The following is a 20,857-nucleotide window of genomic DNA, read 5'->3' as shown; positions in this document are numbered from 1 at the left end:
TAGCGTGTCTTCAGGTTCAGTAGGATGTCCTCTGTTTTTGGGGGGGCTATATATGTCCTTTCTGGCCTGTCTTCCTGTAAGGCCAAAGCCCTCTTTCAAAGTTGTAGATCAGGATATGGAGGCCAGGGGAGGGGGATACAGACTGAGGTTCCTAGATCTGACCTAATCTCTGGGAGACCACATTAATTTCTGCTCAGAAATTTCTAGAGTGTTAGTATGAAAAAATACTTGTTTTTAGTCCAGTGTCCAGTTGCTAAGATTGTATTAGAAATAATGTTAATGGCAATTTTAGTGAAAGATCACTTATAGTCCCTTCCTGCAGTATACCTGTTTCATCAAGTGAATAATATGAAGTTAAGGTTTTGTAATTCAGTGAGTTTCTCTTTGAATGGTTTCTGGGTGTAAATATCTGCCCAGGTACGTTTTTTGTTTGTTTGTTTTTAAATAAATGGCATTGCCTATCTGTGTCAGCATCGGTACCATAGTACTTAGGTAAGTGTTTTGAAACAAATATAGTAGAATATTTGAACTATAAAGAGACAGTAGTATAATATGCAACAAAATGTAAGTGTAAATAATGGCTGAGCTACTAAGCTTCTTGTCTTGTCAAATTTCAGCGTGCTCAAGCAGTTCTTCAAGCTGTGACAGCTGTCCAGACAGCAAATACACCTCTTAGTGGCACCACAGTCAGTGAGAGTGCAGTGACTCCAGCCCAGAGCCCAGTACTTAGAATAATTATTGACAATATGTACTACCCTGTAACACTTGATGTCCTTCACCAAGTAAGTGTAATGTAATTTGCGTACTTGTTTATAACTTGAAGAAATAATATAGTAGGTAATAATGCCTTGATTTAAATGTTTTCACAGATATTTTCTAAGTTTGGTGCTGTATTGAAGATAATCACATTTACAAAAAATAACCAGTTTCAGGCTTTGCTCCAGTATGGTGATCCAGTAAATGCTCAACAAGCAAAACTAGTAAGTTTGAGCCTTTTGGGATAGTAATGTGTTTTTCATTGACTTCTGGTATTAATTTAATGTAGTTTATTTTTAGAAATAACTGTAGCTGTTATGGTCATTTGTAACAGGCTTGTGTTATAAATTTGTTCATTTGGTACAAAACTTTCTGATCTTGGTAAGATGGTGGGATTGCATTGTATGTGCAAACAGTTTTATGTAGTTTTTGATAGGTGTTTGAGAGTAACTTTTCAAGGTAATTTGGTTCAGATACTTCAATATAGATATAGTGCAGATATTCTGATCAGCTGTAGTTACATTGTTTCTTAAGTGGTTTTTAAAGAATTCTTAAGAGTTTATTTTTAGATTCTTAGTCTGTGTTATAGTCATAACACTTTTTTATTTTTAGATATGGAAGGTTAGACTGTAGAGAAAATTACCACTTGTCATGATGCCATTGGAAACTCAGATTCTTTCTGAATGCCTAAATCTTTCTGTGTAATTTATTCAATGATGTTTTTACTGTTTAACTTCTTTTGTCATACCATCTCATTTAATTATTAAACCCTTAAAAATTCATATTAACGTAAATGTTTTGAAACTATTAAGTCAGCTCTTTATCTAGTCTCAACCTAATTTTTTTTTACTTTTTATTTTATTTTTGTACTAATCATGTTCCTTACTACTTCATTGATTTCTTCAGATCAAAATTGTCCATGTGAAAGTTGGACCAATTTTTACTTGTTTTCATTTGCTTTCACTTACAGTGTCATATTTGGCTAGTAAAAAATGCTTCAGATGGCAAAAGGCTATAGGAACAATGGCATTATAGTAATATAGCACGTTTCACTTTCTTAATATAAAACAGTATTAAGATTTAAAGAGCTTTATTATTTCTAAACTTTTCAGGGATTTCAGTCTTAAACTGCTTGTTCTCAGGTTATATAATCTTATTTCACTATGCTTTTCTTTTCAGATACCGGTTAACTATTAAAATTCTTTCTTGCCCAAAATAATTATTCTTCACATGCCTTGCCTCCCAACTATGGACAGTTTTTATATTTATCAAGTTGCCAAATTAATGTGGTATGAAATTATACTATTGGAAATGACTAGACACTGTGAGTTTATAGCATTTTCCACAATGTCAGACATATTTGTAAATCGTATACATTTTCTTGGTATGTATTATATATTTGTTTGCTTGTGTCTGTGTATCTCTTATCTGCCTAATCCAGAGGAAAATACTGACAGAGGATCAGTAAACCAGAGTGATTAGAATTTATGCTACATTTGTTGCAGAGAAAATAGCTGTTCTTATCTTGTCTGAAATAATCTATAGTTAATGTTGGTAAAGAACCAGAATTGTTATATATATTCTTTTGTACAGATAATCATCCAACCATACACATTTGTGATTATTTATATATACTCACTAACATTCTTTATGATAGAAATCTAAAAAAGTGATAATTTTAAGAGTAATACACTTTTGCGGAGACAGGGTGTCTCTGTGTAGCCCTAGATACCGTGGAACTCACTCCGTAGAGCAGACTCACCTTGAACTCACAGATATCCACCTGCCTCTGCCTCCCAAGTGCTGAGATTAAAGATGTGCACCACCACCACACAGCTCAGTAATACACTTTCTTAAGTATACATTCTGGCAGCTCAGCCTATTACAGAAGCAAAGGGGTGTTTACGTTCCACACTTAACTTGCCCTGTTTTTTTTTTTTTTTTTTTTTTTTTTTTGCCATGTAAATGATATGGGAAACCCTTTGATGATTATTACATACAATAATATTATCTGGTACTTAAAATGCTTTCTGTTTTGTTAGTGTGGTAAGAAAGTATTCATTCTTGGGGCAATCTTTGCACAATCATTTAGTCGGTAGCACTATTATACACAGTGCCAGATTACACTTTGCTGTGTCTCTCCTCACTTTTAATTTGTCTGATTTTTAAAACATCAGATGGGAATTCTAGTAGTTTCTAGCAAAATCTGATACTTATACCTGACTTTCTAATAAAAGGCGTATTTCATCACCTGTTTAAAATCAGTAAAGAACAGACTCATAGACCTCATTCTTTACTGCCTTGGGCTTTGTTAGTAATAATTGTCTCATCTACTTTGATTTTTATCTTCCACTTTCAACTGCTTATCTCCAGGATCTCAAATATGCTCAGCTCTAGTGAATTTACTTCAGTTCTTGCTGATTCTACTGCCCTACATGTTTCTCAGTCCCCCATCCTTTCTTCGTTTTTATTTATAATCAGACTTCAGAAAGCTGTTTGCTGCTCATCTTTTATATCCTCCTCATTTCTCTGTCTACTGTAATTTGGTTTTATTCATGTTTACCAAAACTCCCCTTCAACTGTTAGCCGTGGTCATTAGAGTAGAGTAGTTCAGTTTAATTAGTAGTTTCTAGTCTTTATCTTGCTTAATCTGTAGATAATATTTGACACTGAGAATCCCACATCGATCGATCGATTGATTGATTGATTGATTAATTGATTGATTGATCTTTCAAGACAGGGTATCGCTGTAGTTTTAGAGTCTGTCCTGGAACTAGCTCTTGTAAACCAGGCTGACCTCAAACTCACAGAGATCTACTAGCTTCTGCCTCCTGAGTGCTGAGATTAAAGGCGTGTGCCACCACTGCCCAGTTTGAGAATCCCACTTTTTTGTTTTTCCCTTTTTTTTTTTTTCCCTTCTGGTCTCTCACACTTTTTACCTAGACTTCTCCTTCCTCTGCAGTGGTTCTTTTCCCCTTCTGTTGGGTAGACTTCTATTCATACAGCTTAGTTAGAATAGTGTTTACGCTAACTTGTCTCGCTCAGGACTTTACTAAAAGACCCAGACTAGGATTCTAGGCAATCATTGTACACTTTCAAACATAGAATGTTCACTGCAACTTCTGGTTACTCGTTTTTCCCTATTTCAGCACAAGATGCCAACATTGTTCTCATTAACAAGCCAGAAAACATGGAGCTATTATTCTTTCTTGCCATCCTATTTCAAGATACTCATTCTGATTCCTGAATTCCTATTTGTGTGTTTCTCAACACTGTTTTCATTCTAGTTTGAACAGGTGTTGCTCAAAATGCTTTCTTCTTCTTCTTTTTTTTTTAATTTTAAACTTATGCCAGTGTGCAAAATCACCTATTTGTAGCTGTAGTTTACTTAGTGCTTATGCTGATAGAACTTTTTTTGAGTGTTTAAAAACAAATAATGCTGTATATTTTGTCTTGTTTTAATAATGCATATAACCTTTATAACATTCATACCTATATAGAATATATTTTAATCAAACTCACCTATTATTACCCTTTTTGTTCTCCTACCATTCCTATTGATCTCTTTCCTCTTCCATACTAGTTCCCTTTCTATTTCATGTCAACTGCTTGTGTGCGTGTCTGTATGTACACTTATGCACCATGTATGAGTATCATTAGGATCACTTACAGGAGTGTGTGTGTCAAGGATTATTTACAGGAACAGGGGTCTTAGTTTCATTTCTGTTGTGAACAGACACCGTGACCAGGGCAACTTTATTGAAGACTTAGAATTCCAGAGGGTTAGAATAGAGTCCATGACTATCATCATAGCAGGGAGCATGCAACAAAGAAGGCAGGCATGGTCCTGGGGCAGTAGTTGAAGTTTCCGTTTGATCCATAAACACAAAGCAGAGACAGTTAACTGGGAATGACATATGCTTTTGAAAGAAACCCTACTCCCAGTGACACACCCCTAATCCTTTTTTACACTTTCCATCAACTAGGAACCAAGTATTCAAACATGAGCCTATGAGGGCCATTCTCACTCAAGTCACCACCAGGAACAACTTACCATTGCCTACACTACTGAAGAAAATGCCTGTTCCTAGTACTCATGAATGCCTGCAGATTCTCACCGCCTTCTTTTTTCTCTGATAGGACACTGGAAGGTGCAGTCATACACACATCTTGTACAAATAATTGCAGATGTTGAGGGCTCAATAATTCAAGTCCATGTCATGCCCAGAAGACAGTTCATAAAACTCCACCCCTTCAACTAGCTCTTATATTCTGGGCCTTCGAGGGAATGATACAGTTTTGTTACTTAGTGCTGAACACTTGTGTGTGCAGTAACTGCTACTTACTGCCAAAATAAGCTTCTCTAAGCCATAGGTAACAATAATACTTATATGGCCATTAAAAATAAAAAAATACCTAAAAGGCAGTTAGAGAATATCAAAATTTTTGATACAAAGTCATTTTATGCAGAATGACCTGAGCTGCTGGTCCCTGGCCAAAAGTGTGAGTAGCATTGGTCTAAGTCATCAAGACATCATCCTTTTGCAAATCTCTGCTTTAGCATCTGTGGTATTCTTTTGAAATCCACCAGTTCAAGATCTTGGCATTCCCAATGTTTTTCCACAGACTACATACATGATGACCTCAATTTAGTCCGATTACTTACATTCTTAATGTCCTTCAGTGATTACATTTTTGTCCTTAGAATAAAGTCTGTAGTCATTAGCATGGCTTAGGAAATTGTTTCTCAAGTCTCATTTCCTTCTTTTTCATCCATGTTAAACATCTTTAAATGCTGTGTAGATGTATATTCTCTGATCTTGGAGACTTAATTGCCATTTCATTTGTTAATAATGGCTTTTCTCTTCATCTCTTACACAACTTCAACTGGGTTTTATTTTGTTTGTTTTAACCAAATTCCAGCTTAGAAATTTCTTCGTCAAAAAAAGAAATTTCTTCTTGGAGAACTCTTTCCATATTGTACTTTCAATTATATTTGCTCTTTATAATTATTTCTTACAAGAAATTTTTTTTCTATTAGAATGAGTAGATACTATGTCTACTTTGTTCTTTGCTTCATTTATTGAACTCTGACGTTTAAGTTGATAAGCTGAAGCCATAACAACAATTTTTAAGCATTTTCATAAAGTATATGGTCTTCATAATTTTGTAAGAAAACTCATGCAGTATGCTGGGAAGCAAAGGTATTCTTTCCATTGCCTTTCTAATAACATTTTAAAAACTGGAATGAATACAACTAATTGCATTTACATACCCCAGTTCTAAATAGCAAGATACGTGGTAGAATTTAGGTTGCTTTTTGCAGCGAAGTTATAACACTAATGTGTGAATACCAACAGTTTTTTGTTTTTATCAGAAACAGTTTCTCATGAATGTCTTCTTTATAGATACTAGATGTTGATGCTGCATCTTCTAGAGTCTTTTGCATACTTGTGGGTTACTCTTCAGCTTTTATTAAGACAGCAACAGTAAAACTGAGATGGTTGTAGCACTAAGATCATGTCCCTCAGTCCTTCTTACAAAGAACTCACAATTTTATGCAGATGTTTTTGAGAGACATAATGAGATCATGCTTTGTTTACTTAAACTTGCTTAATACTACCTTTTAGTTTTTAACTTTCCACCGTCATAAGAATTTATAATGGTTCAGTTTGAAAGAATTGTACATAATCTAGTGTAGAGTTTTGTTGCAGTTAGTTGATTTGAACTACTTTATTACTGTTAAAAGCCCTATTTTATATTTTTGATGAGTATTTTTTTTTCTCACTTGGCTAACTACTGGACAGAATAGTAAGATTTTCAGAGAACTTGGACTTAACTTAGAGCTCCCTAAAACATCAACTAAGTCTTATCCCCAACAGTCTCTCAATATAACAATCACATACAATTAGTGCACATGGGAGTATCTGCAGATTTCACTGTACACTTATTATTGTATACTCTATTTTAACTATTTTGATACTTGTGTTTGGTCTATAAATTTTAATTTTTTGTGGCTAATTTTTCCCAGTTATTTTTGCTTAGTGTCTAAACTTTTATTGAAAGTAGGAACATTTGAGAAGTCTGCTTGCTACACATTATCTTGAGCTTTTTAAATGCCAGAAATCTTTGTTCAAGCCAGATCATTGCATTCCTAATGGTTGCACCACAGGACGGGTTTGTGTATTACTTCCTCTTTAGAGTTACAAGCACAGCTTGAAATGAAGCTTGCATAAATTTTTTTAGGCATTAATTTTCCTTCTCCCTTTCTTCAGAATCCTTTTGAAAAATGTCGGGATTTCTGCTTTGCTCTCCTTTGTTCCACCTGATTATAATTTCAATTTCGTCTCGGTGTTTCTCCAGCTCGTACCAGTCTGTGTGTAACTGTGTATCTTTCATCTGCATGCAGATATTTTCTAAAAGTTAAAATTGAAAATATCAGAGGGTGTTGTAACAATTGCTACATTGTCTGTGGATAATTTGGAACTCTACCTTACTATTGCTTTAATTTAAAATAATGCTTTCAGAAATCTCTTGTAGGTTGGGTAATTTTTGTCAGTACTGTTAGCATTAACCTAGGGATGGTGATCCAAGCCAGTTCTTCTCAGATGTTATTTTCTCTTTAATAATAATCAAATAATTAGTATGCTCCCAGATAATATTTAAATGTTTACCTAGCAGTAAAATCTGTCTACTCACCCACTGGTAGACATTTGCAACACTGATATTAACAGTGCCATTCAGACTGCATAGAAATTGCAGATTCTGTCTCCTGGCTCGCATTCTCCCTTCAGTAATAATGCCTTTATTTATTGTAAAGAGACACCTATTTTTGGTGCGTTATTTGCCTCCATAGGAGGATGTTGGATTATCTTACCTTAAATTGTTGATGAAGTTGATACATTTGGTGACTACTTTTACATGATAGATTATTTTATGTGATTTGCTTGATCCAAATGTCATTTGTCATAATATGTATGAAATGCCTTTAGTTTTCACCATCCCTGTCATCTTCTGATTAAGAATTTTTTTCCTGCTCTTTAGTAAATAGTCCTAACATTTTTGTAGATCAAGGAGAAAGGATTATTGTTCCAGAGAGTACGAATATTTTAATGTTTTGAATAAATTCCAAACTTTATGTACTTTAAACACCTAACCAACTATAGAAGTTTACCTTTTTATTAATAGACATTTTCTCTCTTCTAATTAAAATTAACTCATTCCCATTTATAGTTTGTTTCTATAGTATATCTTGGTAGACTAGAAATGATTGATATACAACAGCAGCAAGTCATGATAATAGTAACATAGTTAATAATTCATGATAAACTTTCACATGTGGCATCCTTAATGTATTCTTAACAATAGCCCTGTAAGGAAACTTAGTGGCCCTTATCATTTTTATTTTCTGTATTACTATATTGATACTCAGGGTTAAATAGTGGTTTAAGTCTAGGCTTTTAACTCTAGACTTGACGCTCTTTTTTTCCAGAATTTCCTGGAATGACATTGATCTTTCTAATTTCATCAGGATATTCTGATTCAGGTCAAACAATTCATCTTAAGTGTTTGTTTTTATTTCATTTCATGAGATTTATTACAAATCTTGGGGCTGCATTTATTTGGTATGAGGCAACTTCATATGGTGTGGCATCCGGTAGTAGTCCTATCAACTCATATTAGTGTTACCCTTAATAAAATGTGTGTAAATATATTGTTCAAATGAATAAATGTTATTAGGGCTGACTGTATGTGTAACTATTACGTGGTTTTATTTTTAAGCTCTTAGCACTGTTAGCATCGATGATGAAATGTTGTATTTTAGAGTTAGATAGCATTTCCTATTTAATGAAGGCAGTGAATGGTACAAACTAACACACTTAGAATGGAAGTAGCCTGGCTTGATATATGAAATTGTAATCCCTTTCCTGTTTTTGCTGATTTTCAAATTTAAAATGGCTGATTCATTTTATTCACTTTCACAGGCCCTAGATGGTCAAAATATTTATAATGCTTGCTGTACCCTAAGGATTGATTTTTCCAAACTTGTGAATTTGAATGTAAAATACAACAATGATAAAAGTAGGGATTATACACGACCCGATCTTCCATCTGGAGATGGCCAGCCTGCATTAGACCCAGCTATTGCTGCAGCATTTGCCAAGGAGACATCCCTTTTAGGTATGATTTTTACTGTCTATACCACCTTTCTTCCATTGTTCGGTGGAAAAGTACCTGTTAAACTCCTGTAAGTATAATTAATTTTACATATTAAACCTTAAAAAATTATGTTCATATTTTATGAGTTTTTGTTTTGTCTGTTCAGAAGAGTATATGAATTCCATTATAAGGAAAGCTTTAGCTTGCTAAGTATAATTAAAAGTATATTCATTTATCCCCTTTCTGTCACCTCATTTTGTCCTTATAACTCTCCTAAAACAAAAGGAGAAAAATTGGAATGAAAAAGAATGTTAAGTTTGTCCAAATATGTATGCTTCAGATTTGATATTTAAGCCTAAGGCCTTTATGCCTACTTCTTAGGGTTAATCTGATTGCTTTAGCAGTGTGCAGAAATAACAAAAGTATTAACACAGTTAAAAATAGGAGTGTGGGTAAATGGAGTATTTAAAAGTATAATGTACCATAAATCTTGGAAATTTATCATTGAAGATTTTTTCATAAAATGTATATTGCTCTTCCTTTGGACTCTTACCTTACCCTGCAGTGCATTTGTGCTAATTATGTAAAATGCAGTGTAAAATAAGCAACTGATTGTTGATGGACTGAAGATTGGAGAAAAATTTGTTAGAATAAGCAACCTGATTTATAGTGTCAGAATTAATAGTTTTCATGAATTTAATGTGTTCTGGGAATTTTTATTTCGGTATTTAGTATTTTCATTTTTATTATGTGTGTTTTCTCTGTATATATGTCTGTATACCATGTGTGTGCAATGCCTATAATGGGCATCAAATCCTGCGGAACTGGAGTTTACAGGCAGTTGTTAGCTGCCATGTGAACTCCAGATTCTAAACCCAGGTCCTCTGCAAGAGCAACAGGCGCTCTTAACCACTGGACAGTCTCCATCCCCAACTAATACTACTTTTAATTTCAGATTATTATCTAAACAGAATTCAAGATTTATGGTTGAGAAAGAAGAAAGTAGCTCTTAAAATTTTAGTTTAAGTTTATGCCCATCATTTTAAAAACCAGACAGATGTTGAAAATACAGTAAATATGTAACTATCACATCTACTTGCACATAGGTAAAATGGTTGGTATATGTATGTGATAATGAGTTTAATGTTTGTTGTTATTTTAAGTCCGTTCTAATGAACACAAAAACTGACCCCTTATAGTAGTATTTGGTATCTCTAGTACAACCACTACTTCTTATTGTGGCTGAAATAGTACATGTTTTAGGTTACCAGGAGTGTTCTTGACAGAATCTTATTTGCTATGGGTCTTGTTGCAGCCTTATGAAGTCATAGTTTAATGACAAAGTCAAGATTGAGGCCATAACAAGTGATAGCTTTTGCTTTTAATTCTTGTCAGAATTTGTACAAAAGAAGAATAAAGATTTGTAATTGAGTAGCTTGTGGGTCTTAGGCATTCTCTAAATACTTGATAGGTATATTAGTGAAACTGAAATAGCCAAATAAAGTAGGCAATGGCATGAAGATTTTACAATCATATACCATTTCTTTAAAAAAAATTGAGGGTAAAATACAAAAAAATCCATTAAAACATTGTTTATATACAACATTATAGGATTCTAAGTAGCTATGTATGTGCTTAGATCCTGAGTAGAGGCCTATTTTGAAGTCATTTGGACTTTTCTGGGGAATGTGTTGCTTGTATATATTTTTGTGGTGATCTCAAAGCTTTGGTGAAAAACATTTTTTACACACACAAATCTTTCATAAATTGAATCTAGGAGATGACTCAGTTGGTAAAATGCTTTCTCTGTTGGCGTGAGTTCCTACGTTTGAATCCCAAATAGCCTTATAAGAAGCACAATGATGGCCATTTTCAACTAGGTGTAGGGTAGGGGCAGGAGGAGATGGAGAATCCTGATGCTTATTAATGAGCTCCAGGTTAAATGTGGGGACTTGCACTCGCTTTCCTAAATTCTGTCATCTTTTACTTGTTTTAATTGTTCTACATCTGTAAGTGGGCTTTTTACTTTAACCATCCTCAAACGGTTTTAAAAGTAGGTGAGTTTAACTTTCAAAGCTCCACTAATTCTGTAAGTTGTGGTATTCATAAGAGATAACATTTGTATGTTTTTGTTCTATCTCGCTTCTATTAGTACATTTTGGTATGAAATTAAAACCATTTTTAGATTTTGAATTTTACTGTAGTTGCCATTTAACTAAGAACTTTTAAATAAAAATGATAATTTTGGTAGTTTATTATACTGGATATATATCGTCATTACTTTTTTTTTTTTACTGCTGCAGTACATTAAATCTTTGAAAGTGGACATTAAAGTATTTAATCAGGTGACTTCAGAATATAACCGAAGTAATAGTGACAAGATTCCTTTCTTAGTCTTTCTGAGAACTTCCAAAACAATTGCTACAGTACTCCGAACTATTCCATCAAATATTTTGGGGTGTTTGCTTTTTACTTTCATTTTTACGTTTAGTTGCTTCAATGAATGTCATTACTTATTAAAATCTGTATTACAAGTTTCATTTTAAGCAGTAATTACTTCTAAACTTGCTTATACCTGGTCTCCCTACATCTTTTTCTAGGAATCAGACTGTTTTGGAAATTAGTTTATTCAGAGAAGGGAGACACAGTGCTTTGTAGTTGGAAATGTAACGTCTGGATGCATTCTTATTAGCTTGCCACTCCATTTATTTACTCACATACTCTTTTTCTGAGGAAGAGGTGGTAAAAAAATTACTGATTATAAATTAAGACATAATCATTTTTGTCAAGGTAAATGTTAGTGTATTGAGAGGTGGACAGTTTTAGAAAATTGCTAGAGTTAATTTTTCATGATCATGTTGCCACTTAAAAATATTAGAGCAACTAATTCATTAAAAGAATAGAACTTTTTGATATATTTCAAGATGAATAAAATAACATCTATTCTTAGAATAAGTTATCAGAGGCAGAATAAACAGTTGATTTTTATGAAGAGATTAAACATTTTTATAGAGGTTAATTTGTATTTCTTGTGTGCTGACGCTTTCCAAACTTGTTAGCTATTCAAATCCCCACTGAAAATCAGTGGGAGTGGGTTCAAGGCATTCATCGAGTTTTTAATATCCCAAAATATTTTAATAAAGCAAGAGTTGAAAATTAACTGCTATTGGAATTTTTATACACTAAATTTTGGGATTTTAGTATTTATGAATGATATCCACATGACATGCTTCATAACCATTGCACAGTATTTTAATATTTTTTATTTGTCATAATTTACCTTGGCACATTTCTGATATTACTTTATTGTTAAAATTGACTTACTGTGTTTCTTCTTTTGTATGCCTAACCTTAAAATTCCCAAGTAAGCTTATTTCAAAAACTCTAAAGCTTTTATCTGTTGCTTTTTAATGGGTCATTCACGTGGTAATGCTTTACAGTTTGCATTTATATTTCAATCACTGTCTGTCTTAGAATGAATCCTGCATTTTTGTAACCACATTAGTAATGATAGCCATGGGTTTACTTGGGGGTTTTGAATCAAAGCATTGATTCCACGTGTTACATCTCAACTATCACCACAGTATTCCCAGATTTTCTTTCCAAAACCTAATATATCTCTACCACATCAAGAAACATCTGGTTAGATTAATAGAAACAGGGGTCTCACTGTGTCTACAGTTTGGCCTTGGAAATCTTAGTAGCACAGACTGCCCTCAATCTTAAAATGTTTTGTTTGTCAGCCTCCTGCATGCTTACATAACCCAGACAGGTAGTGGATTTTTGTTCTTTTTTAAATTATTTTTTCATTTATTGAAAATCGATTTGTTTTTATTACATAATAATATCTTGATTATGGTTTCCCCTCCTTCTACTTATTTCAGTTCCTCTCTCCCAATCTGGATCCACTCCCTTTCTGTCTCTCGTAGAAAGTACACAGGTTTAAAGAGTAATAATAAAATAAAGTAGATGACAAAGCACACAAAGAACCACCCCCTCCCAAAAAAAGGCATAAATAACAGATAGAAGCACAGAAACTCACTTGTTCACACACTCAAGAATCCCATGAAAATACAAAACTGGAAGCCGCAACAGAACATGTAGTGTTATAAAAGACAAAAATAAAGAAGAGGAAAACAAAAGGCCTTGAAGAGATATTATAAAACAAAGAACCGATAGAGATACTGTGGAGTTCATTTTGGCCATCTACTGCTGAGTGCGAGGCCTACCCTTATGAGCAGTTTGTTTCCCCAGTAAGGCTCCCTAGGAGAAAATTTAATTTTCATTTGCAAGAAGGTATCTATTGGAGATTGCTTCTGGGTTAGGGATAGGGACATGTACAGGGCATGTGTCCACTTTGACTTTTAGTTCTAGGACCCCATCTGGTGCAGACACATGGTGATACTGTGCTTGCTGCCTTTTACTATGTGTGCTGATCCTCTTTATTTAGAGGGCCTTGTTCCTTGGTACCTCCTATCCCCTCCAGCTCTTAAATTCTTTGTACCTGTCTTCTGCTGAGTTTCCTGACCCCTGAGTGGGGTGGAATTTGATTGGGACACACCTTTTATGATCGAATGTTCCAAGGTCTCTCACTCTGCATATTGTCTGACTGTAGGTCTCTGTTCACATCTGCCAGGCAGCAGTTTTGTAATATGACCAAATGTCTAGCCTGCATTAAATTTTATTTTTTTAAAAAGTATTTATTTATGTTTGGTATTTTAGGCAGAGTTTCATGTAGCTCAGGCTGAATTGCTCTGCCAGTCCCTGCATTTAAAAAAATGTTTTGTTTTTTTTAAAAGGTAGCTTTGTGCAGAGCAGGATCCTAAAAAAAGGTCTTGGTGTTGGTTGTTGCTGTCTCCCTAATTCCTTTTCATCATGTGACAGTCCCTTCTCCCCTGTGCCCCAACATCACTTTCTTTGGCTTGATAAGCCTTAAACTTTAAGATGTTGCTGGTTTTATGTTGCTCTGATTATTTCCTTGTGTATCATAATTTGTTCCTCTGTTCTTTGCATTTGGGCTTATCTTGGAAAAAGACTTGTAACATCTGGTTCTTCCATGTTTACTAACTTAGTTATGCTGGAGATTGATTGTGGCTCCATGTATTAACATGAAGCCTTCATTCTCTTCTTCAGCTAATGGGTTTAGTAAGGAGTCCTGCCTTAGTGTCTTTCATAAGAGTGAGCGAGCAGTTATAAAGATTGCCTCCCTTCACATACTTTTTTTCCTTTAGTTAGTAAAATCTAGATTTTTTTTCCTTAATAAACTAGACCTATATTTTATATAATAAAGTCTGTGCAGAACAATTCTGGTTTTCCTTTCACTGACTTTCAGGGCTGAAGGAGGTACTGGAAATTAAACCCAAGATCTCAGTCCTTTTTATTTTTTTATTTATTTTTTTAATATTTATTTAGTTATTTATTTATTATGTGCACAGTATACAATATTCTGTCTGTGTGTATGTAGGTCTGCAGACCAGAAGAGGGCACCAGACCTCATTACAGATGGTTGTGAGCCACCATGTGGGTCCCGGGAATTGAACTCATGACCTTTGGAAGAGCAGGCAATGCTCTTAACCACTGAGCCCTCTCTCCAGCCCCCTCAGTCCTTTTTAGAGATACGCTGCATCTCTCAGCTGTATCCCTAGATGTCTATAGAGCAATAAATTCCTCATTCTCTTTGCTAAAGAAAATAGTTGCTGGACATAGCATTTGCTGTAAATAGTTGTATTTTTACAATAATTTATAAATGGATGGGTACACGTATTAATTCTTGTCAAGTTTATGTATTGGTTTTTAATAAGTAGCAGAGGAATTTATATCACATCTTTTACCATGAATTACGGGAACAAAAGACACAGATGTGACTGTGAGCTAGTAAAATGATAAAAGTTTGTAATGTCATTTAATTATAGTTGATTTGACCCTGTATTTTCCTTGTTTGCTCCTCCTTCTCCGTTCCTCTTTCACTTCCCCATCCCTACTTTCACGTCTCTTCTTAGAGTCTAAATCCATGTATGACAGAACATTTGGACTGGGTCTTTTCATTTTCCACAGAATCTTTCATAGAGCATGTTAATCGTTTTGATGAAGTCTTAATTTACTGGCTTTTGTCTCATTGACTTGTGCTAGATTGTGAAGGTGTTCTTCAGTTACATAGTTTAATTTCATTATCCATTTTGAATTATTTTTGTATGAGGAATGAGGCTTGGGACAGTTTGTTGTTGTTTTTAAACTAGGAGATTCTCCTAGACCAACCAAGACTAAATGTTTGTTGAATTACATTTTTACTTTTTCAAATAATAATTAGAAATATGGTTTGGATTTAGTTTTGGTTGTATGTTTGTGTATGTGTGTATGATCAATTCATGCTTCCATGTTTTTGTCAGTATTAGATTGTTTTGGCTATTTTAGCTCCATATTAAGTATTAATATAAAAAGGTTTCCATCATTTTGTCATTTTCTTTTTCAGGATTACTTTGGATGTGTTAGTGCCTTACTGTCAGTTTTCTCTTTTTTACAAAGCATTTCCTGAAATTACATTTGCCTACTGGCCTGCTTTTTTGTTGTTCTGTGACATACACAGAAAAGCTTAAACAACTTTTATGAGACATTATATGTATTAATATTTATTTTATAACAGTTACAGGAGAAAAACTGCAAATGCAGACAGTAGCAAATGGGCACTGGAGCAGTGAGGAATAGCACTGGTCTCATTGTTTCAAGTATTTGTACTAGTAACTGTGCTTTCCACTTATCTGTGTTAGAAAAACAAAGATTGATATTTTTAGATATTAATTTTCTTCTAATTTGTTCAGGGTTTCAGAAGTGAAATCACTCCAAAGTGATTGCTACTTCTAAAGTGTCTTACTGAACCATTAGTAGAACCATTGCTTAGAAACACACAAATGCTGCTTGTTAGTTTTGTGAGTAAGCAAGGCTCCTTCCTTTCAATTAATTAAGACAATGGTGGAATTAAGTATCTTTCTAAAAAGAAGTGCCAATGAAAAAAGTTGTACGCACATGAATCTTAGATACAAGGATTAGCGCTCTCTCTCTCTCTCCCTCTCTCTCATCTCTCATCGCTATTTAAAGTTTTGGCTCCACTGTTAAATACCTAGACAGATCCTTTCGGGAATAGTTTTTACCTGCAGAATGACTAGAAAAATACCAGTTTAAAAATAATGACTTAAGATTCCACCTCTATTTAAATTTCTTCATGTCATGTGTTGTGACAGAAACATGAAATAGAACCACTGAGTGTTTCCTTCAGCAATGGGCTCATCTCATGAGGATGTTCCTATAAGATTATTATGTAGCTAAGAAATTCTACTGTCTAGTAATATTATATCGCAGTGCATTATAAAACCGTTGTGCTGCCCACTGTATAAAGTGCAGTGCATATAGTAAATGTACAGTACGCAATACTTGATAATGTTCTTGAATGACTTGCTGGCTTATATAGTTACCATACCTTTTAAATATTATTTTAGGAACACCAGTTACTTCTAAAACTTATTATAAGTTAATATGCCATGTTATTTCAGCAGCAATTTTAATGCATCTCCTGTTTGTGAGTATGATATTTGAACAAAGATGATCTTAGACAGTGATGTAGAGTGTTGATTTATTAACCAGTCTTCTATTTTACTGTAGTTGAGTTTTAAGTTGGGGAACAACTGGTGACTCAAGTCTATAATCCCAGTACTCAAAAGAGTTAGTATTTAAAGACTGAGTAGTAGCCTGAATTCCATGATAGTGCACTCTAAGGTTAGAACAGATTTGTTAAGATGAAACCCACCATAGTCATAAACACATGCAGTCTTTTACCTGGAGGCTGAAGCAGGAGTGTCATGAGTTCAAGAACTATTGGGACCACCTAGTGAGACCTTATCTCCCCAGAATAATAAAACAGAAATTTGTATTTTTAAAAATGGACAGCTACAGATAATAATGAGTAAATAGAGAAATGTTTCTAAAGATGTGCATGCTCTCTATGCAGTTGAAGGTGACATGGTATAAAGTCTGTGGCTTGAGGTGAAGATTATGCAGGAGAGTTTCACAAACTAGAAATCAGAAGATGCAACAGAACATTCCAATTGATTTTTAAGCATATTTTTTTTTCTTAATGTTACTGTGAAGGTTTCTGATCTCACAGATTTTGTATTCAAGTGGAAAGAGGTTTAACAAGACTGGTTGTAATTGAAGGTAAACAATTACACATATTGTGGTTTTGAGTACAGTGAAATGAGTGATCTTCCTTTGGGAGATAAACAAATACACTATAAAACTTCTGTATTTTATGAGAGACAAATATTTTGAATGGCATATGTAATAACTGGGAAAATATGAATGAAATGGTGCCACAAAAATTTTTACAGAGCAAGATCTTAGGAATGATGTTATCTGTGAAATAAGAATTTTATATTGAAATTATTAGCCTTTTAGCATCAAAAGAGATAAGTTTACAAGTATTCTGTAACTATCTCATTAAGATAAGATACAGTTAATCAAAATAATTGGTTAAGAACCTTTTTGTGAAGGAACGATCTGTTAGTAGTCAGCGATTGAATAAGGATGATTATTTAGGTTTAAACTGGTTGCTGGGTATATTTGGGAGCTAAAAACAAGAGTACTAAAGACTTTTAATAGAGTAAAATAGTAGCATGAGATGAAGAAATGTGGGAAAATAAGTGCTAAAGTATTATATCTTAATGATGATTACTTACAAGAATGAAATATGAAGATCTTTATCAGACACTAGGATATTTAGTGTAGAAATTTGTTTTGAAGCAGGGTCTCACTGTGTTACCCTGGCTGATTTAGAACTTACTATATAGACCAGGCTGGCTTCCAATGTACAAAAATCCATCTACCTCTTGTCTTTTAGTGCTGGGATTAAAAGCATGTACCACCATGCCTAGTTTAATGTAGAATTTTGAGTTTTAGTGTAAATTTTGGCAAGGTTTGTGAGTTTAGAAGCCAGAGATTAATACAAAAACTCCACCTTACAATTTCCCAAATATAGGAGAACAAGATAAATGTTGAAATCAAATTTTGGAAATATACATCATATTGTGTATCAAAATAAGATTGAAGCTGGGAAAATAGTGGTAAAATTTCTTCCTTACCAAGTTCAAGGCCGTGGTTTCAATTTCCAGTACTCAAAATGAAATTGATGGCAGTAAGAGTTAGGATTAAAATTAAAAGTAGCTCTTCAATGCAGTATGTGCCATAAGATTATTCACAAAAAATAAAATGTGTATTAGGAAGAAGTAGATGATATTAAAAGACAACAATAAATTAATACCTAGAAGATGTGTATCAAAGCAAGGAGAAATGGCCTAATAAAGTAAAGCATTACCCAAGGGAGAATATTTGCAGTGTGGCAGAATTCACTTGGGAGTTGAACTCCAGCATTCCTACATTGAAAATCTGACTTAGCTTTGCTGTCTGGCTTACACATTTGCAATGGACATAATGGTGATAATCCATAGTTAAATACAGTGATGCGTATGAAGGGTTTTACTCAGTGTTTAGCATGTAGCAGATGTCTGTTGCATGTTGGCAGGTATTCGTTTTCCAGGTTAAAATGGCAGGTACTTGTTTTTTCAGGCTAAAATTAACAGAATTGGTTGTATATTGGATCAAGAAATAATGAAGATATTAAGGCTTAGAAAATACACCTTTTAAATAGGACCATTATGAGACCTAGAAGGAATTTTTATCATGTTCATACTGAAAGTTAGGGCCAAAACAATAGCTAATGATAGTTTTAGATATTGTTTCTACAAAGGTTTGTGGTTTAGAGACTTGATCAAAGCCTTTGTGGCAGTAGTGAGAGGTGATGACACTTTTAGGTAGAATCTGGTAGGAGATTCTTGGGGGATGTCCTGTGAAAGAATTGTTTTAGTGGTTCTCTTGAGATAAGGTTTCTGAAAAACAATGGGACTGGCGCCTCCCTCATACCTCCCCTTGCCATCTCTTTTCACAGGTACTTCTTTCCTAACACCAGTACCTAAAGGCGCTCATACCATATGTGACTGCCTAAAAGCCAAATACACTTCTTTTCACAGTACCTGGTTTCAAGTAGCTTGTTAGAGTAATGGAAGATATGTTAATGTATTTAGCTTAAAGAGTTTCTAAATCATTAAAATTATAGTTTATCCTCCTAAATTGTAAATCTTATGTATATGACATGTTTAAGTTTTACAAAGGAGCAGTTATCTTGTAAAATAATTCAGTTGGCATTTATATAGAAATTGCAATTTTATTGGTAAAAATATTGCACCCTGAAACATTTTTTAAGTTTTCTTATAGCCACAAGTACTTAGGTAAAATCTAAAAAATGTCTGTGTTGATCAAAGATAATTTCCCAGAGAAAATTATTTGGGAAGTTTGTTCACAGAGGCTTTAATGTTTGATAAGTGCTTAAGCTATCCCTATGGTTTGGAAGTGGAGGTAGTTTTCCTGTTGCCAACCTAGGGGAAGAAACTAGAAGAGAAAAGCGTAACATGTTATTAAGAAAAGGTAGTGGTTGCCACAGGTCTTCAACCACTGGGTCCATACAGCAGGTTGCGTATGACATAACTGTCCACGTCCTTTGACATAATTTGATTAACCTACTTTGTAGCTTGATAACCAAGGAGTAGTGATAATAAATAGTGAATTATCATCTAAATAGATAAAAATAGTGTTGGGGTCTTCAAAACTTAAATTTTACATTTTGGTAATATTTTTATTACCTCCTTTCTTACTAAGAGGGAGATAAGTTGCTTCTGTTTTGAACTCAAACTTTTCTTTCATGAAAGCTTTCTTTTTATTAAAGCATATGTATTGAAATCAGCTGAGACTGTTTAAACTGTCTCTTGAGTCTATAACAATTAACATTTGCCTTTTAATTCTCAATTATCTTAGGTTCATTTAGGTAATTTTTTTAGTTTTATGGCATTTCCTGTTCTAAAGCTTTATCTAAATATTTTACCATTAAGTTTGCTCCCTTATAAAACCCAAAAACACAAATTTAAAAGCTTGAAGTGTTTTTTAAAACTATTATGCTTAAGTAGTTAGAGATTTGAATAAATTTTAGTTTCAGATTTTTGATAATTTTGTTAGATTATTGAAATGTATCTTAAAAGAAGTATTTTTTTCTTTCTGCCAAAAGTAAAGTAGGAAATCTATTCAGAAAATTTAAATAGATTTTGTTTATATTTTAAGAATAATTTTTTTGAGAACTCAACAGGTAAATGAGTAATAAATGATTTAGAACTGTTTTAGTAGTAATTTTAACCATATACCCTGGTATTCTTTTGCAGATGTTACTACAGCGTTTTCTTATCTTTGCAATGAGTTATTTGTCTTTTAAATTCCTTTGTATATTTTATATAAAGCATAATGTTTACAAAGTGTTACTGAAGATTGTGGGCAGTCTCCTAATGTTTGTTGGGGTCCACAAAGTCAAAATTTCTGACATTAATACTAAAATAAGTTTTGCCTTTTTGACTTTGATTTTCTTACTGGTGTATTTAGGGGTTTTGTTTTCTATATCACCCTTAAGTCTAATAGAGTGCATAATTGTATGTTATTTTTAAATTTATTGTAGTAAATGTCAGTAGATATAATTCAGGTAAACAAAAGCTTGCTTTTCTCAGTAATTTTTAAGTGTAAAGGGGGACATGAAACCGAAAGGTTTCGAAATTTCTTTAGCTTAGGTATAAAGCTCAGGAAAACTAGTATGTAAACAGAAGATGGATGATAAGTTAAGAGGCCAGATGTACAGAGAAAATACTAGGGGGTTGGGGATTCTTGATGTTATTTTTGTGTTATGGTTGGTTTTTCAGGGAAAATTTTTCTGGGTTAATGGCTTTGAGAGCTTTTCCTTGCTTGTTAGAATTGAAAGTAGCCTATAAATGAAGTTGACTTTATGTATTATTGTGGGAAAGAA

General features: G+C 33.6%; 1 protein-coding gene across 4 annotated transcripts in view; it reads left to right on the top strand.

Moving 5' to 3' along the window:
- The window catches only part of Ptbp2 (polypyrimidine tract binding protein 2), a 58,039-nt gene that overhangs the window by 29,902 nt on the left and 7,280 nt on the right, over window positions 1–20,857 (top strand). For all 4 annotated transcript variants that reach the window (XM_050136896.1, XM_050136811.1, XM_050136721.1 and 1 more), the window contains exons 6-8: window positions 618–782; window positions 870–980; window positions 8,742–8,937. In XM_050136896.1, the coding sequence (XP_049992853.1) occupies window positions 618–782; window positions 870–980; window positions 8,742–8,937 (472 nt within the window). The remainder of the gene's footprint in view (window positions 1–617; window positions 783–869; window positions 981–8,741; window positions 8,938–20,857) is intronic.

Source organism: Alexandromys fortis, unplaced genomic scaffold (genome assembly GCF_014885135.2).
Source record: "Alexandromys fortis isolate MF-2015 unplaced genomic scaffold, M_Fortis_MF-2015_v1.1 scaffold_19, whole genome shotgun sequence".
Lineage (NCBI taxonomy): Eukaryota > Metazoa > Chordata > Mammalia > Rodentia > Cricetidae > Alexandromys > Alexandromys fortis.
Note: the sequence above shows the minus strand (reverse complement) of the source record. Positions and strands in the feature narration are given on the sequence as shown.